The 22777-nt window shown below is 46.5% G+C and overlaps 1 protein-coding gene across 2 annotated transcripts in view; it reads left to right on the forward strand.

The window, feature by feature from the left end:
• The first annotated feature begins 17188 nt into the window (after positions 1–17188).
• SLCO2B1 (solute carrier organic anion transporter family member 2B1) overlaps positions 17189–22777 on the forward strand; it is a 41297-nt gene continuing 35708 nt past the window's right edge. For both annotated transcript variants that reach the window (XM_051779504.1, XM_051779502.1), the window contains exon 1: positions 17189–17633. In XM_051779504.1, coding sequence (XP_051635464.1) covers positions 17556–17633 — 78 coding nt within the window. In that variant the 5' untranslated portion in view covers positions 17189–17555. The remainder of the gene's footprint in view (positions 17634–22777) is intronic.

Below are 22777 nucleotides of genomic sequence, written 5' to 3' on the forward strand. Positions count from 1 at the left end.
CTCAAAGGTATAATTCTTGGTAGGTGTGTGACTTCCCAGCAACACTCAGTGCCCGAAAAACTGGTCTCCAAATTCCATGGAAGAGAGATCCCCCCTGAGAGTTTCTGTCTTTGTTTGGCTAAATCAGAAGGACTGTGATTGATCACAGCCTCTGAGAAATGCAGCACTTTGAACCTTCAGGCTGCTCCACCTCAGATAGGAGCATGAATTTACAGCTTTTCATTAGGAAAGGTATGCATTAAAAAAACCCCAAACCATGTTTCTCACAGAGAATTAAAATGTGGTTGTCTCTCATATCAGGTTTTCAAGCACTCATCATTTATTACATCCTTTAAATTGAACTGTTCAGGTTTTATAGGAGTGTAAGGCTACCAAAGGCTTAGCTGATCAGGTCACATTATGCTAAACATTGCTCAGGAGTGAAATATGGAGCCAAAGTGAGCAGATGACACTTCCCATCCACTTAAAATAGAAAGTGCAAGTGAAAGCAGAGAGAAATCTCTTCCCACTAATTGTAAATTACACATAGTGACCCATCCCAGAGGTGTGAAGCAGTTTGATCAAGGTCACATCAGACGCTGCTGGCCAAGAACCAAAGAATAGCAAAGTCTCATAGGAATTTCCAAACTGCTTTGTCTTCTCCTTATTTAAATCCTTAAATAATAAGGGCAAAGGCATAACTAACATACCCAAAATGATAGAGTTAAATGATAGTGTTAAAGTCTGTATTGTAGAGGCTTTATGTCACACAGACAGGCCTACTTTTCTCTAATTTTGGTTAAGATAAGAAAGAATTGTCTTTATTTCAAAAATAAAGACAATTAGAGACACCTTCTAAATTAGTTTTTCCTTCATTTTTAGGGTGATTTAAGCAAAGCAGATGCACTGACTTGTGTAAAGGGGCACAAAACCTTTTGCTTCATACAGAGGAAAAGGCAAAGCAGTGTAAAATCTTACATGGCAGAGATGATGTAAAATGCATTTGTTCAGCCTCAAAGACCCATGTGAAAAATATGGATTTTGCCATCCAGTGGAAAAATTCAGTGTTCCTAGCTCTGGCTTGAGCACAAACTCTGCCTGCTGGAGGCTCCAGAAGAGCCCAGAGGCCCTGCAGAGAGGCTGCTCTGCAATGTGTGCCTTTTCCCAGGAAAGCTCCCCTTTGGTTCTGCTCATCCCTCAGTTCTGACGTGGGAATCAGTGGCTTTTGTGCTGCCCCCTGGGAGGGACAGACCCAGGTTTGCTCCATGGGGATCCATGGCTGGGCAAGCTCTAACCATCACATCTTTTAAACCTGGGAAGATCCCAGCTGACAATCTTCCCACTTGCAGGGATCTGAGGACTGCAGAAAGTCAATTACTTTCCTCAAACTGGTTTTCCTCCCTGTTTCCAGCATCATTCCCCTTCCCTGTCTTCCTCATGGCTTTATATCTGTGATCAATAGCATGGTTAGGAGCAGCATTTCATCTCATAAAACATGGAGAGTTCCTTTTTTGCCAGGAAATTGCACATACAGTACATGACACAACCAAAAGATTCATCAGCCCCTGCTCTGCCTGTAGCTAGGGAAAGAAAAATCTTCCTAAAAGTAACAAAATGGGGAGGGAGCTCAGGATCTGGCCTTGGGAGAAGCCACTCTGAAATCCTGGGGAAAGATGGGTTTGAACATCATGCTCACTAATTTTTGGTTTCTGACCATAAATCTTAAGAAACTGTGTATTAGAGGGAGAAAACTGCATCAAAAACCACTGTGAAAGTCACATACAGAGCTGCCAAATTAGATGTCATGCCAACATATGTTATTTGGGGTGATTACTGTGCAGTGTCCTACTATTCTGTCATGGAGAAAATAATCCAGAGGTGATGCTGATGACAAAGCTTCCAGCAACACCTGCAGCTCCTGGGGCAGCAGTGGCAGAAGGGCTCTGCTCACACACTGCCCACCTCCCACTCTCAAGGAGGTACTCCCAGGACCTCCTGGAGATGCACATCAGGATTTCCCACTCCAGAAACTCCTGAACACCCAGGGTGATGGGAACGTCCCTGAGACAGAGTGCCCAGGAAGGGCCAGTGCTGCCACACTGCTGCACAGCCAGGTTGTGCCACATGTTCTTCAGTGGGGCTTGGACACACACTGATGGAAAAACCATGGCCTGGCTCTGGAAAGAGGGTCCTGGAGTGAAGATGTGTGATGTGAACACGGACACTGGCCATGAACATGCCAGTGCAGGGGCACTCGTGGTACAACAACTGCAGTGATGAGAGCTGACACTTCATTTCATCATGGAAACATAGGATGGTTTGGGTTGGAAGGGACCTTAAAGATCATCTCATTCCTACTCAACCTTCCACTAGACCAAAGTGCTCAGAGCTCCATCCAACCTGGCCTTGGACACTTCCAGGGATGGGGCAGCCACAGCTTCTCTGGGCAGCCTGTGCCAGGGCCTCACCACCCTCACAGCCAAGAATTTCTTCCTAATATCCACTCTAAATCTACTCTCATTTTGAAGCCATTCCCCCTTATCCTGTCACTCCAGGCCCTTCTAAATAGTCTCTCTCCACCTTTCTTGCAGGCTCCCTTCAGGTCCTGGAAGGCCACAATTAGGTCACCCCAAAGCTTTTCGTCTCCAGGCTGAACAATCCCAGTTCTCCCATCCTTTCCTCCCAGCAGAGCTGCTCCATCCCTCTGATCATCTTGGTGCCTCCTCTGGACTTTTCTTTTAAAATAATAATTAAAATATTTTTAAAAATCGTCAGAAAAAGAGATTTTAAGGCAACTTTTCTTATTTACAGATGTAGCAGTAGTTAAAAGAACTTGACTATTCCCAGCTAAAAGGCTTTACACTACAGCATATTACTGACATTTATCTGGCTATAAACAAACACCCACTGAAGAGCAGCACGTTATCATTAATTAAACAACAACAGTTGGGTGGAGGAGAGAGGAGGAGGAGGAAATAATAGTCATTTAGTTTAACTGGAAAAACGTGCAGAGACTTGTAATGCAGCTACAAATCCAGTGAGTCAAAAATACAAACCTCTAAAGTCAATGTTCCAAGCACAGGCAACAGCAGCATCCCAGGGCTCAGAGCCCATGGATCAGCCTTCCTTTTGTTAGTGGGACCAGGCAGAGATTTGTTGTATGTGTGATTTTAAGAGAAGGCAAAATGGATGTATTATCATCATAGAATCATAAGATGCTTTGAGTTGGAAGGGACCTTAAAACTCATCCAGTGCAATCACCTGGGTGCCTGCGATGTTGGTTTTCCTGCCAGGGCCCCTTCCCATCAAGATTTGATCTGGCATCACCAGAGATGTCATTCCAGGCTTGAGGGATGCTCTCTTTCTTCCAGCTCTGAAGTAGAAGGGTAAAAGCAGCCAGGAATACAAATATTTGTGGGAAGCAAAAAACCACTCCTACCCCGCGTTTATTCCGAGCTCATGTCTGCCCTTCTTTTTAATAACACATTGAAGATACATTATATAGCAATTTACTAATAACTCTTCAATTCTAAAGTGGACAAGTATCATTTATCAGCCTTTTGTAGGGCAACAAATAAGGGGAGAGACTAAATATGGCCCAGTGCTGGCAAATCCAGGAGGGCTGCCCTGCCCTGGGCTATGTCCATCCATCATAGGACAACTGTACCTGAGACAAGATGACTTGTCACACACCTCATCTCTTTTTGGTTTTTTTTTTACTCTGCCTCCAGATCAGGTAGCCAGAGTGTGCAGATGGGAAGGCAGAGGCTGGCACGTTGTGCCCATGGCCAGCTCTGCACCTCCCACTCCAAACACAGAGCTCCACGAAGCGCTCAGAGCATCCCGGGGGATTTGGGCTGCAGGGAAACCTGGAGGACTCTGGTTCTTCTTACCACCCAAAGCAAGGCCAGCTCTGGGATCACACCAGACTGCTCCAAGCTCTGCTCAGTTGGGTCTTGGAATCCTCTCCAAGGGTGGAGGTTGCAGTCTTGAGTTGGCTCTGCTGCTGGAACTTGAAGAGGTTTTCAGCACAGATTCCCAATGAATCAATCCCACCTTTAAAGGCGAAAAAACATTAACTGGGAAGCAGGAACTGGGTGACAAGAAACCCAGATCATAACCCTACCCTTGCCAGACCCCCATGCATCAGAACAGGTGTTATGGGGTGTGGGAGCCTCAGATCCTCCCCGTGGAACAGATGAATGTTCATCTGAAGTGGCTGTTTGATCTCTGTCGTTCAGTCATTCAGGTGCGTAAGAAGCTTTTAGATTTCCAAATGAAAGGTTGCCGGAGATGAGAGGGAACATGTTCCTCCTGTGATAATTAAGGAAAAAGAATGTCCCTGAGCGTTGCTATGCTGAGAGTGCCCTGCTAGGCTGCAGCCAGGGGGGGTCCCTTTGTGGATTCGTGGGAAACGTGCATTTCAGCACTTTTTCCAAAACTCGTCAGCTCAATCAATTTTAATCCATTTTCTATCTTCCCCCAGGGTGAAGAGAGGAGGAAAATACAGATAAAGAGAAGAACTGTAAGCAATATCTGCAGATGACATCTTGGAGCAGTGTCTGATAACCTCCCCCTGGCTGTCTTTGAGGCAAAGGCTGTAACAAATTGTTGCTGGGCAGAAGGAAAATGTCAAGTGCTCGGAATCACAGAGCAGTTCGGGTTGGAAGGGACACTAAAAATCATCTTGTTCCACCCCTGCCATGTACAGGGACACCTTCCACTAGCCCAGGTTGCTCCAACCTGGCCTTGGACACTTCCAGGGATGGGGCAGCCACAGCTTCTCTGGGCAACCTGTGCCAGGGCCTGCCCACCCTCACAGCCAGGAATTCCTTCCCAATATTCCATCCAAACCTGCCCTCTGGCAGTGGGAAGCCAATCCCCCTTGTCCTGTCCCTCCAGGCCTTGTAAATATTCTCCATCTTTCTTGTAGGCTCCTTTCAGGTACCAAAAAATTCACAGCAAATATACACCCCAAAATGCTCCAGGATTCATTGCAAGTGTGTATTTCTCCCTCATAGTGCCATATTTTGAAGTCCCCAGATCTTATCTTTAACAAAAATTGAATGGAATCATATTTATAAGATAAAATATATTAATTTATGTATAACTCCTTTGTCCTTATTCTTTTTCTGTCAGTGGGCCAGAGTCATTACACACTCAATTACCTAAAAGACTCTATCAAAGCTCAAGTGCTCAGCCAGGTAAGGAAGAGAACTCCTTTTAAGAGAACTTCAAACTCCTCTTCCCAAAGGCACAAAAGCTGGTTTGTCCTATATAGTTTTATTTTTTCTTAAGAAAAATAAAATATTTTTTTAAGCTTTGTTCCTGCAGGTGGAACTGTGCCCACTGCTTGTGCAGGAAGGATCAACATTCAATAACTAGAGCTCTTAATTGATGGTATTTTTTGGTCTGTGGTGCATAATGCACATAATAAAGTAGAGAGCAAGTGCAACGTGGTGTTGAGAATGCAAATGAACTGGTAGGATTTTGAAAAAGAGTTAATTAGAGACCTCTAGTGCCCAACAAGATCGAGGGCTCTAATGCACTTGAAAGAACCAGCACAATACAGCAGCTGAATTGGATGCATTGTGCAATTATTAAAATAATTCTGTATAATTAAAAGCTTAATTCTAATACTTCTGGTTTTTCCAGAAGTAAAAATATACTAATAATAACTGTGTTTGTAAATGGTTCTTTGAAAAAGGAACTCGGAGCCTTTTCTTTCTCTACTCAGTAGCTTTCCTTGGGAATATTTATTGCCAAAGGAAAAAATTATGAGATCCCATAGACCAACCAATGAATCAAATAAGGAATTTGACATTAAGTAAATTTGGCAGCAAATAAAAATTGATAATAAATAGATTTGATATAAAATGCTCTAAAAGAAACAGGGTGGAGAGTATTGGAGGTTGCTGTGAGTCCCTTCCCTGCCATGGTTGTTGTGGGTTGGAAATCACATTCTCCCTTTTCCAGCTCTACCTGCAACTTGAGCACCAGTAATTGAAACCATCAACAAGGGAAATTCAGATATTAAAAAGCCTGACAGGAGCAGGATGCCAAGAAATTCTTAAGCAATAACTGTTTTTCCTCCTCCGTTATTCTCCCTGTTCTTCTATAGTTATTTCCCTCTCATCTTTATTCCAAAGGCACATAGAAAGTTCTTTTTTATGAAAACCCAGATAGTTTGAATTTTATTTGCTGAATGAAAGCATTTTCAGGTTATGTACCCAAAACAAATGAGATCAGGAACCAGTTTCCAAAAAATGATGGAAAATAATGACAAGGAACAAATGTACCTTTTTTCCAAAGCTCAGGAATTTATCCCTTGTCTTCCACCAAGTAGAAGAACATTTCTAGGTACTAACAAGAGAATGGCATTTTTATATCACTTGTGTATATATATATGTGTGTGTATGTGTACTATATATATGTATAATAGGTACTTATATGTATATATACTTATATAGTATTTTTAAATGTCCCTTAATAAAGAAACAGCCTCAAAAATGATCACAAGATACAGAGCAGGCAGAAAAAAGTCCTTATATTTATATATTATCCTTATATGTAATTATATATTATAATTAGATATTATTATAATACATAAATATATAAATGAAGATAATAAATTGCAATAAAGAACACAAATTTTACTTTTCCTCTTTCCAAAAAGAACCCTGTGTGATTTAGGGTATAGGTTTGATGTTTTGGATAAGACAGGTACACGGGAAGGGTCAAATGTGAGTTCAAAAAGCTGAATTGTTGTTTCTAACTCTTACAAAAAATTTTGAAATAGCTGTCTTGGCACAGGGGGAATAAATTCAAATTAAAACTTTAATTAGTACAGCATTTAGGAACATTATTAAGTTGTCTTTTGTGGAGGCAACCCTGGAAAGCACAGCCTTCATGTAGCTGAGACAGCCCAAATTCTATAAATAAAAAATGGAAAGGCCACGATTTATTACACTGAAAACCAGGGGAACATTCACTTTAATGCATTACAGCATGAGCTTTAAATAACATTAAATTGTATTGCCAGGGTGGTTATTTGCATTAGCAGATCCCTGGATATAACCACCCTGCAGAATTCCTTCCCACCCCAGGCCTTCACTAATTTCAGCTGGAATGACCCGTGGCTCCAAAAAGGTTTGACCATCAGTTATGGGCTGTTCAAACTCATTTTCAGACCCGTGATGGTGACAACCACGTCACCCTCATCTCGCTCTGGTTGCTCATTACATTTTCCTTCTTCCTGGGTCTTCGGAATCAAAACATCAAAAGGCATTGGGATGTATTTACTCCTTGGGACTCCCAGGAACAGGCTGCAATTATCTGAGTGACTGAGGCCATTTTTCTCCAGCAGCCCCATTTCCTGAGCTTTGATGCATTTGGTGATGGTGCATCACACAGGGCAGGACATCCCTGCTGAAACACAGGCTGGGGGGCCCAGCAAAATGGGGCTTCCCAGCCTAACTGGGGCACATGGGTGAAAAAAGGGGAAGTCAGAGAAGGGCCTAGGTGAGATGAGCTCGAAATACAAGACAATAGCTGGGTTTATGTGGAGAGCACAGAGCTGCAGGGGGAATAACATTGTTGACTGAAGGACATCAAATCAGGGTTCAGGGAAGCTTTGCACTAATCCTGTGTTGTAATGACAGCTTAAAAATTTGGTACTTTGATGAGTTTTGAGATTGACTTAAACCTCTTTAATTTGGCTTCCCGGTATTTAATCTTTTAACTTTGCATTCTTAATCAAAACTCAAAGCAGATCTTTAATCTTGTATGTACAAAACGGAAGATTAGGGGAGCCTGACCTGCCTCTGGCAGGCAGCTGTTTGCTTCCCCTTTTCCTTCTCCTCCTCCCAGTCAGAGCATTTCAGACCTGTACAAAGGTCTGAGGAGGAAAAGGAAAGTGCACAAATATCCTCTGGCAGAGGGTTGGAACAATCCTCTCTTCAGGGAAGAGTTAAAATGCATCAGAACCCCTGCCTGTGCTTCTTTTAAAACATCGTTATGGTGACAGGAATATAATTCTCTTTGGGCCAGACTTCTCATGGGAGAGGGAGAGCTATAGGATCAGGGAATTGTTTAGGTTGGGAAAGACCTCTGAGATCAAGACCAGCCCCAAACCTGGCTTTCATGAACCCATGTCCCCAAGGGACACATCCACACATCTTCTAAATCCCTCTGGGGATGGTGATTCCACCTCCTCCCTGGGCATCCTGTGTCAGGGCTGGACAACCCTGTGCATGAAAAAAAACTTCCTAATATCCCATTTAAACCTTCCCTGGTGCAACTTGAGGCTGTTTCCTCTCGTCCTGTCACTTGTTACTTGGGAGAAGAGAGAAAATCCCTCCTGTCAGAGAGTTGCAGAGGGAGAAGGTCCCCCCTGAGCCTCCTCTTCTCCAGGCTGAGCCCCCCCAGCTCCCTCAGCTGCTCCTCACAGGTCTTGTGCTCCAGCCCCTCCTATCAAACATGTCTGGGTTTATTGTAAATTCTTTGCAGTAGGGACACTTTTAAAAAAAAAATCAGAAATACAGCAACTCTTTTAAGATGGTCAGGTGTTCTTATAGACTAAGAAGTCACTTCAAACCTATTTGTTGTTGGAGGGATTCCATGGTGGCCATGAGACAGGGCACCTTTGGTCAGAATAAAGACCCTTCTTAATCAGCCACATTAGGAGAAGATCAAACTCTATTTCACAATCCATTTTAAATTCCTTGCACTTTCCACCATAGAAACCCCTTTATTTTACATCATTGTTAGTGATGGTTATCTTGGTTTATCTGTTCCTGAATTATTCCAATTGCTTCAATAGAGGCAAAGTCTATGGGAAAGTAATTTCCTGAAGTTCAATAAGAGTTTTGAACTGTTTTCAACTTAGTTTGCTGCCAGTGAGCTAGAATTAAACTTTTCTTAATCTGGATTGTTTCCTTAAAGAGCACATAAGGTTGGACAGAATAGCAAAAATTATCTAGGGTTTTATTCAGAGGAGGAAGGAAAGGTCAAAAGGAAAAAGACATTTTGTATACAGCAAATAAACACAAGAAAAAGAATCCTCAGTGAATAAAAACGAACATTTCCAGTGTGGCTTCTGACATCTTGATTTTTGTGCAGTGCCTTTGTAACATAAATGTTATTCGTATAATACAAGGATTAGGATGAGATCTTCCTTCCCCCCTTGAGGAAGACAGCTCAGGATTAAGAAACTGTTTAGAAACATTCCTTTCTCCACCACCTTTCCTAATTAAAGCTTATACAGCCCCACTTAATAATCTCCATTTTTATCAAGAGGTCTGTTAATGTCAATTGAATCGTGAGATTATTTTTTTTCCCAGTGGATCCTGTCACAACTCTTGGCCTTTGAAAGGAACAAGAAAAAACAGTGTGAATAACGAGGAAGATCCTTAATCCTCACGTTTAATTTTGGAGTGGAAAAAAAATATCAGCAAACCAGAGGCTGGTTGTTCAGCTTTTTGGAAGCTCCAGCTGCTGTTTGACTGTTGAAAAATTAAGAAGTTGAGATGTTCTGTAAATATTTAGTTAAGTCATTGTGTGAAGTCATTTTAAAAACTGTGAGGAGTCATGACCAGTGTTACATCACTTTTTTTTTATGGGTTTTACTTCCCACCTGAACAGCACAACATAGGTTTGAAAGGGGATAAAAAGAGCAGAAGAATATCAGCAAAAGCACAGGACTTCTCTTAAGTCTTGCACAGTATTTTTACGATTTATATAGAAAAAAACCATGAATCACATTGGAGTGAACAGGAGAGTCCTGGATCTTACTAATTCCCAGGCTTGAGTGGTGATGCTCCAGGATGAGGGTTCTGCAGCACATATGGGAAGCAGATTCTTCTTTTGGATGATGAGTTGCAAATTGGGAGGAAGAGAAAGGCAAAAAAAAAGGACATTATGAAAAGAGAAAGCCTGTGTAAAGGGCTTTTCCCTTCCTTAGATACTCACCAACACGAGCAGGGGCTGTGCCAGTGCTTCTGAGCATGAAGGATGTCGTGGTGTCCTGGGACATCAAACATTCCCCAGCACTGCTCAGTCTGACTTGACATTCAAGGGGAAAATCAAAACTGCTGCTGCTTATCAATAATTTGCCTTTTAAAGGATTTTTTTTGCAAACATGCACAAATGCATCAGCTGGAGTGACTCTGTCTCCAGCTGCTGCAACTTGGTTTCTGCTGTGAGAGCAAGATCCAAGGATTGTTTTTTCCAGACAGGACCTCAGCAGAGACAGGCAGGACTCAGCACCAACAGGACTGTTTTCCCAGTCACCTGGAGGAGATGAATGAACAATTTGGACCATGTGATACCTCCTGCCATGGGATGGGAGACCACATTTCTCCCTAAAAAGCTTTCCCTGGAAAGATTTGCACATCAAAAAGCTGCAACGCCCAAAAGCCAACCCTGATCAGCAGCTGTTTGAGCCCAAGCCTCAAATCCCAGCTCCTCTGGGAGACAAACCCAGAATCCCAGCGATGCTCAGCAGCTGGATTCTTGGGATAAAGGGCTTTTTCATTAATAGATTCCCTAAATTTTTGAGTCAGCCATAAGAAAATCACCAAATCACAGAATCAACGAGGTTGGAAAAGACCTTTGAGATCATCGAGTCCAACCTGTGACTGGACACCACCGAGTGCCACGTCCAGTCTTTCCTTGAACACCTCCAGGGATAAATACCTTGGGAAGTGTTGGAATTCCCAGGTGAGTGCCTCAGTTGCAGCACTGAGCCTTCCTCCTCCCAGTTTATTTTCTCCCCGTTAAGAGCTCCACAGGGCACTCCAGACAACAAAGAATTTTTTGGGGATCAGACACCTGATCTTCACCTCAATAGAACAGAAGAGGAGAAAAGAAGGATTAATGTGCTGTATTCCAGGTTCCATCAATGTTTCAGGCTGTGTACTCAAAGTTTTATAGCCCAGTGTAAAATACACTCTCTGGGTTGAAGCACAGCTGTTTGATTTTAAGATAGGGGGCAGAAATAATTTCTGATGGTTCAAATAAAGGTTTTTTTAAAGCTATTTTTGAGGCTGGAATTATCCACAGGTCACCCTCCCTTACTAAGAAAAAGCACTTGAAGTGCTTGGAAATTTCTCATAACTTTAAAATAATAATCGGGCTTGAAATAATGATTTTCTTTTTATGACACCAGTACACTCTTGCTTTCAACATTTGCATTTTAATACCTCAAGAACAAAGACTTTTCTACATATTGTTCAACCAAAAAGCTGTTTTTCAGTCCAGCTTGTAATTTTTCAATCACGTTAATATCCCTCAAAGCACTTTCATTACTGAGTTTTATAAAAAGATGATTGTGGGTTTTGTAAGTTATGGTAAAAAACACACATGAACTAAAAAAATTGGGTTTTTTTAAGCTGATGAGGGACAATAGATAAAGAAGAACCTGTGTGTCACTGAATTTTCAAGTATTTTATCTGTGGGAACAACTGAAAACAATACGAAGAGTCAGCCCACCACTGACATAAGAGCTTGTAACTTCATTTATTGTACACTCTTAGGCTTAATCTGGCATAGCACTAACAGCAAAGATACTCCCATAGTTTCTCAGCAAAATAATTAGACACTCAAAGATCTATTTTATTATAACTAAATCTATATTGTTATAATTAAGGATCTATTTTATCACAACCAAATCTCAGCTCTCTCAGCTGCTCCTGGTGCTTCAGGTCCTGGCGTTCTGCAGAGGGTTGTGCTGATTTTTCTACAAATAATTTAAATTCACTTTTCTGCTAGTTTTTGGGGTTGTTTTTTTTTTTCTTTAAACCAAGCCGGGATGGTGGTTCCCACGTCGGGAAGCAGCAGGGAAGGCAAGACACAGGACGGTGCTGCCACCTGTGGTTTTAAACCAGAAACAAACCGGGCCAGTTCAAACCACGAGAGGAGCCACTGGAGAGGCGACATTTGAGGAAGGAAAGTTGTCCAGGCTTCCCAAAAGATGAGTGACAGAGTTGGACCAATTCCTAGTTGTCTCCCCACCACTCCCATCCCAAATTAACAGATGTTTTTGATGAAAAGCCGCAGAATCACAGAATGGTTTGAGTGGGGAGGGACCTTAAAGCTCATCCAGTTCCACCCCCTGCCGTGGGCAGGGCCACCTTTCACTAGCCCAGGTTGCTCCAAGCTGTCCTTGAACACTTCCAGGGATGGGACAGCCAATTTTGCAGAAACTGGTTGTCCCCCCAAAACAAAAAAGATAAATTTCCATTGTAATAAAACTAGAAACCTCTTTTCCTGTTAAGAAAATAACAGAAAAGTCTTTTTTTTTTTGATGTGGAAATCCTGTGATTTCCTGATTTCTGCCTTCCAGAATCTGACACATCCTGGGTTTATTCACTTCGGTGGTGGTTTGGGGTTTTTTTACTAAAAAACCTGAGACAACAAACAAAGGAGCTCCTTATTTAATTTGGTGCTGACTGAAATCCCAAAAGTAGATGACCCTTTTCTGATGTCCTCTATAGGCATTACAAATACATTCATTTTGACCTTCTAATTTTGGAACATTATGCTGGTAAATCAGTTTTCCATTAGCAAAAAATGCACAAATTACAGGAAGCCTTAAAATTCTGTTAGAACCTAAAAAATTATGGATAGTTTTCATCTGAATCCTTGTTTTATTTTTTATATATCTACAGATATATAGAGAGCTGAAAGCTCCTTTTTACTGGAGCACCCAGGAGAAATTTCTCCCAGGGGAAAGAAACCACTACATTCACACACTATTTTTGCTGTTCAAAGCTGTGTACAAGCAAACGTTCAGATTCTAGTGAACCTTATAAACATAACCTCCAGATCTCCTAGAGAGCAGTGATCATTCAGTGGCTTTGCTCTGCTTGATGTTCCCAGAACGAAGTATTTTATCAGCTGGTTCATTCCTCAGTTTCCTCTCCAAAGCAACTCCAAATACAGCCAGGAAAATGATAACCCATCCTGGAATCCCTGTCTAATTAAGTGTTCTGTAGGTAGCAAGTCAAAACACTGTCCTGAAACTAAAATGAGATTATAGTTTACCTTGTGCTTTGCAAATCCTGTCACTGGGGTATCTCACACCCCTTAATCAAAATCTCTGTGGAATAGGGTCTATTTGTGCCCACAATATCCAGTATAAAGGAAAACTATTCCTTAATGGTATCCTTAGAAAATGTGTTCTGAATGAGCATTATTACAAATATTATTTCATAGAATCCCAGAATGGTTTGGGTTGGGAGGGACTTTAAGGATCATTTCGTTCCACCCCTCCCATGGGCAGGGACACCTTCCACTAGCCCAGGTTGCTCCAATCTGGCCTTGGACACTCCCAGGGATGGGGCAGCCACAGCTTCTCTGGGCAACCTGGGCCAGGGCCTCCCCACTCCCAGAGGGCAGAATATTTCCCTGAGGACTCCCAGTTAATTCCCAGCACATGCAGCAAGAGGGGATGGCTGGATGGGGCTGTGAAGGATCATCACTTGCCAGCTGTTTTTTTTAAACTGAATTCCTAAAAGCACAGAGGCCACTGTCCATAAATCTTGCTCTTTAACCCCACATTCCCAAGGGATGAATTGCATTAACAGACTCAGAACTCCCCAAAAAGTGCATCTGGTGCAATTCTGCAGCAACAGAAACACTCTGAGCTCAGGCAGCCTCCGTGTTAATCCACAGCTGGAAGGTTGTCAAGTCACACACAACTTTCAGGAGAAATTATTCCTTTTGTGTGATTCAGAAAAAACATCCTCATATTTTGGAGGGTTTTCTGAGACTGGAGACATCTCTCACCTCGCAGGTGATCCCAAAATACTGCCACCAAGGGACTGGACTGGCAGTTCCACAAGAGCAAAGTGGGGGAAATTTGTACTTTTTCCCTTTCTTTTCCTTTCCTCCTCACCTAGGGCAGGATTTCTCCCTGCTCCTTCCCAGCTGTTGCTGCAGATGTTGAACCCCAGCCCTGCTGCAATTCCTCCCCCTGCCTGTCTCTCTAGCACTGTCTGCTCACCAGAATTGAAATTCCAGTTAAATATCCGCCTCAAAACTTCCCTCCTCCGCTGATGCAGAAGAATTCCAGGATGACACTCAGCAGTAGAATAATGAGGATAATTCTCACTGTGTTTGCACAGCCCACGAGATTCCTCTTTCTTCAGAACGGGAGGGAAAGTCCCGTGGCTGAGGACAGCAAAGGGAACTACGTGTTCAGCCTGGTTCGGTTTTCCTCTTGTGGGCTCAGCAGCGACATCCCCAGGGCTGCCAACAGCTCCCAGGGCAGCTCCTACACACGTCAAAAGGCAGGATTCAGGCAGGGATTCGCAAAGCAGCCCCAAAATATATAAAATTTCCACCAGTGGCCTTCAGCCACCCAGTTGAAATCCCTGCTCTGCAAACACTTCCTTGCAGAATTCCAAACATTTGTGTCCCAGCTTTTGGCTGGCCCTCTGTGAGACGTCAGCAGAGCCCAGCTGGAAAATCCCAGCCCTAATCCAGCTGGTTTTTTCCTAACCCCACATGCAGAAAAGGATCAGCCTCAGCCCCACAAGTGGAGATGTGTCTCATTTCCCATGCAGGGCACTGAGCTGCTCCTTTGCAGTCCCAGTTTAACTCTTGGACCAAGAGCAGAGTTGGAGAAAGCAGCAGAACCTGGGAAAATATAGGCTTCCTAATGAGGCCTTTTCCAGGCTGGAAGCCTCAATTTCTTCATCTGTGGACATCTATAACCTCAGACACGTGAGATTTTCTGCACAAGATAAGTGCTTCTATCATTTCCTGCAGACTGCTTTTGAGTGTTCCAAGGAATAGTCCTCCCTCCGTGTCCTCCAGAGGATTTAACACCCCTCACCTGGCTGAGCACTTCGTGTCACTCACTCAATTTTAGTCACTAGGACTGTCTGAACGCTTGGATTTTAGTAGGAATTCTCCTTTTCACTCACCCAGGATGCACTCGGGGTCTGCATGTCCAAATATCTGAAGGTCAAAGGCTTGCAAGGACCTAAAAGCCGAAAGAGCTGCGGGAAAGCTTTGGCCACAAAGTGGCAGCAGCAGGCAGGAGATGGCTCTGGGACACACGAGGTTACAGCAGCAGGGGAAACACTTCCCTTCCAAGGAGTTCACAGGCGTTTTAGAATCACAGGATGGCTTGGGTTGAAGGGATTTTAAAGCTCATCTTGTTCCACGCTGTGTCACACCTTCCACTAGACCAGGCTGCCCCAAGCCCCGTCCAACCTGGCCTTGAATGGATGTGCAGCTTTTGGGGAGACCACAGGGATGCAATGGGACATCGAGGAGCTACCTTGGACCCGTGGGATAAAGATTCTCTGGCCAACACCCTGGACCTGGGATGGAGCAGGACTTGCAGCTGTGCCAGCTCAGAGCAGCTCCAACCGAGGTGCTGAGGAAGAGGAGTCAATAGATGGTGCTCTCCTTTCATGCAATATCCCAGCGTGACAGTCCTGCTGGAAGGGATGTCCATCTTTCCCTGCCTCTCTCCAGGCATGGGGCGTGAGGACCCCCCTCATCCTGGCCATTTTGGGGGTATCTCATGCTCCTCTGCAGCTGGAGAGTTTCCTCTTCCCCCTCTCAAGGAGCTGTGACCTCCCACCCCCAAACAAACAGTGTTTTGTGCTTTTCTAGTTCCCCCCGGACTGTCTGTGCACACCACAGAGCCTGCCTGGAAAGAAAGGAGCTCTGCAGCTGTAAAATATTAATAATATGGGTTTTCAATCCAGTAATGCCTTCCTGAGACACTGCAGAGCCGATGAGAGATGATAATGTTTATTTTCTCTGCAGTGCATTATCTGGCTGGAGCAGCCCTGCTTGGGAGGACAGCTCAGGGTCACTTGGGCACAGAGGGCGTTGGGACACGCTGGTTTGGATGTCTCCTGCTCAGCAAAATGTTTCTCTGCTGCCAGAGCTAATAAAGGGGTTGTTTAATTATTATTTAATGAGCTCGTGCAGGGGAAGCAGATAATCTTCCCTTGGGAAACATCTGCCCAGCATGTCCTGTTGGTTGTCCCATCCATCAGACCCCAACAAGGAATGCCAGGTGGGAAAAGTGGCTGTGCCTTTCTGTGTTCTTGCTGCACCTGAGTCGGAAAATATCCCATTTGGGGATTTCATCTAAGAGCTCTTTGGGATGAAAAGAGGACAGGGAGCTCACCTGAGGTCTCTCCATATTCCCCTCAAATGTGACTTTGCAGCTGTCCTGGTTCTCCAAGCTGCAACTTCATGAAGTCCGAGTGTGAATTTCTCCTGAAAACCTGAGCTGTGTTTGTGCACCTGTTTGCAGCTGAGACAGCCCATGGTACCCGTGTTCAAGGCAGCCCTGGGAGAGCTGGGGGGGTTCACCCAGAGAAGAGAAGGCTCCAGGGAGAGCTGAGAGCCCCTTCCAGTGCCTAAAGGAGATCTGGAGAGAGACTTGGGACAAGGGATGGAGGGACAGGACACAGAGAATGGCTTCCCACTGGGAAAGGGTAGATTCTCCCAGACTTCTTACAGCATTTCATCTCACCTCGAACTTAAAAATCAGGGTTTCAGAAAGACAGGGGAATATGCTCACCCCCAATGCTTTAAGCTGGTTTCAGGGACACACCAGCTCCACCTCGTGCCCAGGTTAAGCCCACACCCCTCAGAGTAGCAAATGTGCACAGCAAAGAAAGGGATGCAGCCCATGATCCCTGGGCTGTTGGCACATTCCCTGCACAGCAGCACAAAGGCTTCCCCCCTTCCTCGCTTGCTGTACCCCAAATTGCTCAGAGCCAGGAGGAACCACCACTGATTCCTCCAGGGATCCTGCCCTGGATCTCTGGGAAGGTCTGGTGGAAGGTGACCTGGCACGGGAGTGGAACTGGGCAAGCTCTGAGATCCCTCCAAAGCCAAACCAGCCCATGATTGTATGATCTCCCTGCAGCACAGAGATGGCCAGTGCTGAGGCCAACTCCATCCATGGCACTGTTGGCACACAGAGATCACATCCCAAAACAGAACCCAGGCATCCAAAGGCACCAGGAGAACCCCAAGGGGAGGAATCCTGGTTTTTCTTCGTGGCTTTAACTGGGGCCACCTGCTTGTGAACCCCGTTTGTCCTCTGGAAACGCCTCAGTGCTCAGAGCAAGAGAGCGCTGGGGAGACACTGAAAAATAAACCATCCGGGGTTAGATAAAGAAAGCTTCCCTTTCACAAACCCCAGGGTTACAGCACAGCTTCAAAATATACAAGAATAAATGCAGATAAAGCGAACTGAACAAGAACACGAATGCAAGGCATATGCCCTGGAGGAATGGGACCCTTTCGGGGAGGGGAGACGGGACTGGAGCCGGGGGATGGAGCGAGAGCCAAGACCAGTTTGGACTGGGACTGCGTCAGCAGCTCCCAAAGCCCTGGGTCAGCAAACCACACGGGCAGCTCCGCCGGTTTGGGACTGCAGTTCCAGGAGAAGGCAAAAGCAAAAATAAAAGAAATACTTTGGAAAGGGATTGCAAAAGTTTCAGTCGAAACGTGCTCCAGCTTTTGAGATTGCAGCCGAAGCCCCACCTCCACACACCCATTCCCACCTCCAGCCCGGGGAGGGAAAGTGGTGAATGGTCCCAGCAGCTGCTGGCAGAGGGAAACTTTCGCTCCCAGCGCGGTGGGATTGGGATCAGGAGAGTCCTGGAATTGTGAGTATGGCAGCACCTGCTCGCAGCGAGGAGATGCTGAGGAGGACTGTGGTCCCGAGCTCGCGGGCTGCCTCCCGGCTTTAGGGGTTGGGAAAGGTGAAGTTTCTCAAGCTGCTTTTCCCCGGCTTCTTTTGCAAGACTCCTTGAGCCACTTTGGCTCGGGAGCTGGATTTTCCCAGCAACTTAAAAAGCGAAGGGGAAAAAACAAGGAGTGATTACACGCCTGTTCCCTGCCGGCTTTCTGCCCGTGTTTTGTCGCTTCCTCTCTGTGCTTATTTATTTAAGGTGTTTGGGTCTTGTTTTTCCTTTTTTTTTTTTTCCCAGTGAGGCAGCTCCACTTATTTCTCCCTTCGCAGGGAGTTTCCCAGTTTTCCCGATGCCTGAGGCTGCCGCGGCGGGTCTCTTGTACCGTTTTGCTTCTTCTACTATGGCAACGCCTCTTCCCAGCCCAGACCTTGTGGAAATGCCAGGCGGGCACGGACCTGACCTGTGCCTGGGCCGGCTCAGGGGCACCCTGGCCAAGCCCCGGCTTCTGCAGCAGTGCAATCATGAAATGGTGTGTGTTTGGAGAGACCGCAGAGCACTCCCAGTTCCACCCCCGTGCCCGGAGCAGGGTCACCTTCCACCAGAACTTCCCAGTGATCCAGAGCGGGATCCCAGTGGTGGTTCCACAAAGGTGACCTCCTGGCTCTGAGCGATCTGGGGGCAGGGGGCAGGAAAGGGTTAAGTCCGGGAAAAGGGGGAAGCCTTTGTGCTGCTGTGCAGGGAATCTGGGAGCAGCCCAGAGCCCACGGTGCCGGGCTGCATCCCTTTCTTGGTTGTGCTGCTCCGGAGAGGTGTGGGCTTTAACCTGGGGACAAGCCCCGTGTTCGGGGCTGAGCTTCTCCGTGGGACCTTGGTCTGGTCAAAAATAGATCCTAACCCCGCTTTCTCCGTGTTTCCTGGCTCCCAGTTTGGTCCCAGCGGTTCACTGGGGGTGCTGGTCTGCCCCGTGCTGCAGCTCGGCAGCGCATCCCAATTTTATCCCGAACCTGCCGCGTGTGCCCTGGATTGAGGTGGATGCAATGTGCAGTGTTTCGAGCCATGAGGTGGCTAAATGTGGACTTGAGGGATGGCTTGGGAGCTTCATTACCCATCTTTAGCCCCCAAGATTTGGAAAAGTTCATTTCCTAATGAAATGGAGGCAGTGTGTAGGACATGGCAGGGGATGAGGGGAATTTCTGGCTTGAAACTCGATTCAAACGCTGCGAGGCTCTGAAATGTTATCTGGGGGAAATTGAGAGTGAGAAATCCCGGGACAGGCTCGCTCCCAGGGATGCAGAAAAGGGCTTGTTGCTGTCAAGCAGCTTGGCTGGGGCCAGATGTGGCTCCAGCTGCAGGCCTGGGGACTTCCAGAAAATAATCTCCATTTTCACTGGACTTTCTTGACCCATCTGAATGTGTCAGCCTGGAACTGCCCTCGGGCTGAGCAGGAGATGCCTCTTCCAAAGGATGTGAAACATCTGACAGCAGAAAGAAAAGAAGCAACATTCCTCCATGATACAGATGACTTTGCAGTCCATTAATTTTAAATAATGGGAGAAGGACATGAATTAATTCCCATTGCTGCCCAAAATATCCTGTGCCAGCTCCAGCCTCCAATGGCTACTCTGAACTGGGGCTTTGCTGCTTGTCCCAACATTGCCAAAATGTCACCAGTTCTCTCCTGTCCACAGTGTTTCCTCCTGAGCTTTGAAAGCAGCTCCTCTCTTGCTGGCTACGGAAGTTTCTCACTTCCTAAGCTCTGCTCAGTTCCCTTTCATGGCAGCAGCATTCCCCTGCTCCTACTCTTCCATCCATCCCTCTTGTGTGCAGGTGGCTGGCAGCATTCCCAGCTCCTGGTGAAGCAAATCTTACTAGTCTCCCCCAAACTTTTGGGTATGCTTTGCTTGTTTATCTCAGGGTTAGTGTGGAGGGAGAAAAGAGCTGCCCTTGGATGTCCCCTGGACATAAAAGGATAGGAAGCAGGTGAATTGGAGTGTAGGTGCTCCTCATGGAATACTAAGCATTTGCTGGGGAGCAAGTCCTGACCCTGGGCAGACCAGATGTGCAGATAGAGAATACTGGGTTTGTTGGGATGTCTTTTTTTTTTGAAGTTATAGATAATACACAGCAAACAACCTTTGGATTGCTCCAGGAAGCCTCAGCTCCAGGGAACTGCTGTGGTTTTCACTCGGGCTCTGTGTTCAAGGCACGAGGCTTTTGCAGTGGCTCCTGCTCTTCATTTTGCAAGAGCTTCCCCTTCTAAAAGTTAGGTTTTTTTCATTGGAGTGGCTGCATCTGTCGCTCACTGGAGCCACTCTGGCTCTGCCTGTTTCCTCCAGCTGCTCCAGGCACTGCCAAGTCTTACAACTCTGCTGAAGGACTCAGCAAAGATTCCGTGCTTTTCTCAATCTTCACTCCTGTCCAAGCAGCAGGAAAGTACAGAGGAAGAAAAATATCAGGAAGGTATTTATGGTGTATAAAACCCCAAATCAGGCAAACTCTGGTTTGGGACCAGACTTATATTGGCAGGTGTTTGTCCATAGAGCCAAACACTGTCTGCAGCCTATGGAAAGGCAGGTGTCTCCTGGGGAACAGGCTCTTCATACTTCATTCATCATTTTAACTCCTATCCAGGGGTTTTCAGCTGCTTGAGGCAGGGACTAATTCTCTGCCAAACACACAGGAGGTGTTGCTTAAATAGAAAATCCCCACTGAGGACACCAGATATGGCTTTTCTGTAGCACTCACCACATCTGCCCGTCCCCATCAGGAGGATGTTCAGCATCTGGCACGAGGAGAGGGAGGGCTGACTTTTTTATTCAATATCCTGCATAAAACCTTCCAGAGGAGGAGTAAAACCTGCAAAGCCATGAGATCCTGCCCTGGTAAATGTCTCACACATCCCTGAGCTGAGCTGCTCTCAGACACAGCACAAGTGCCAGCACAAACTAACCCAGGGGTCACAAGGGCAGGAAGGGCAGGAGGTTTAATGGGATGCTGCTTGTGCACAGAATAGGATGCATCCCATGAAAGCCTGGGAAGCTGCAGAAGGAGTTGAGCAGGGGGTGGTGGGGAGGGAGCAGACCCCGAGGGCTCCATAGCCCTGGACAGTGTTTGAAAGCAAAACTGAGCAAGTGATTCACGGAATGATGCAATTCCCAGCCTCACTGCTTATGTAACTGCACAACACCTCCCTCGGCTGGAACCTCTCCAATGCTGCTTTTGGGTGCTTTATGCTCTGGAAGGAAAAGCTGCCCCAGCCCAGTGATGGGACTGCCTTGCAAGGATGCAGGAATGGAAGGAGAGCAGCACTGGGGAGGGTTTGGGGGTGCTGGGGGATGAAAAGTTGGATGTGCCCTGTCCATGTGCTCTGGCATCCAGAACCCCCCCGTGCCCTGGGCTGATCCAGCAGGGCAGGGGGGAATTCTGCCCCTCTGCCCCTCAGGTGAGACCCCCCTGCAGAGCTGCCTCCAGCTCTGGGAACAACAGCACAGGGACGTGGAGCTGCTGGAGAGAGTCCAGAGGAGGCCCCGGAGATGCTGCCAGGGCTGGAGCCCCTCTGCTCTGGAGCCAGGCTGGGAGAGCTGGGGGGTTCACCTGGAGAAGAGAAGGCTCCAGGGAGAGCTGAGAGCCCCTTGCAGGGCCTAAAGGGGCTCCAGGAGAGCTGGAGAGGGACTGGGGACAAGGGATGGAGGGACTGCCAGAGGGTAGGGTTAGAGGGGATATTGGGAAGGAATTGTTGTCTGTGAGGGTGGTGAGGCCCTGGCACAGGTTGCCCAGAGAAGCTGTGGCTGCCCCATCCACAGGGGATGTTGTGAGAGGTCCCATCTCTTTTTGGTACCACCAGGTGAGCTCCAACTCCTTCACCACGTCTGGAGCAGGTGAGGACCCTTCCAGGGAGGGCTCCAGTACCTGTCAGGGTGTGCCAAGGAGGGAGGGAGCTCTGTGGGACCTTGTCACAGAAATGGGGAGGAGGGTTTCATCCTTCCCAAGTCATGGGGGTCAGGGCTGGCAGGGACCTCTGGAGAGCAGCCAGTCCTGCCCTGTGCCAGAGCAGAGCTGAAGCCTCTCCCTCATGGCCTCTGTTTGCATGCCATGGGTTTCAACACTGATTTTCCTCTTTCTTCTAATCTTTTAAATTGAAGTAACATTTTTCTTTGTGTCTAACTTCTTCTAGGGTTTCTGGGATGTGTCATCGCAGGCCATTTCTCCTTATACAGAATCCCTGAGCTGGGCTAATCTCATTTTCACTTTCTTTTTGCCAGTTGGTTCAAGACAGAAGCAGCTTTTTGAGCACATCTACGCATCCCTTTTTTCCTTCCTCAGTCTTTTCCTGGGAGGGCATGATGAGTATCCACTGTTCTTTCCTCCTGTTGTGTTATCAGTCATCTTTGCCCCCACATTTTCCAAACCAGCTTCCCCTTTAACACAGGCACACTCATAAATACACACACTGACGCCATCTCAGCTTTACTGCCAGTGAATGAAAATTATCCTGCAGAAGGAAGACAGATTAGGGAATATTTGCTGGCATTTCAACTCCCCTGCTGGGATTTAATTTGCTGTGTTACATTCACTGTTATTTACTCGTGCTCCGCTGAGCCCAGCGGGTGCTTTTCCTTGCTCAGCTCGCAGGAGCTGCCATTAATAAAGCCATTGGATAGATTGATGTCCTTGGAATGGGACAGGATGCTGGTGGCACCGAGCCTGGTCCCCTGCTGTGGCAGCCAGGACTATTGTGCAGGTCCCAGAGAAGCTGGGAGAGGTTTGGAGGGATTTCTGCTGCCCCGGTGTCAAGGAAAGGGCAGCGTGGGGAGAAGTGGAGCATCTTAATCTGTGCTGCAAAGGTCTGTGAGATTATCTCAGATATGGGCATGGAGTGACTGGACAAGGGGGAATGGCTTCCCACTGCCAGAGGGCAGGGTTAGAGGGGATATTGGGAAGAAATCCTTCCCTATGAGGGTGGTGAGGCCCTGGCACAGGTTGCCCAGAGAAGCTGTGGCTGCCCCTGGATCCCTGGAAGTGTCCAAGGCCAGGTTGGACAGGGTATGGAGCAACCTGGGCTAGTGGAAGGTGTCCCTGCCCATGGCAGGGGGTGGAACTGGGTGGGCTTTCAGGTC

This window comes from Manacus candei, unplaced genomic scaffold (assembly GCF_025592945.1).
Source record: "Manacus candei isolate 608988 ecotype Guabito, Panama unplaced genomic scaffold, ASM2559294v1 h1tg000014l, whole genome shotgun sequence".
Taxonomy (NCBI): domain Eukaryota; kingdom Metazoa; phylum Chordata; class Aves; order Passeriformes; family Pipridae; genus Manacus; species Manacus candei.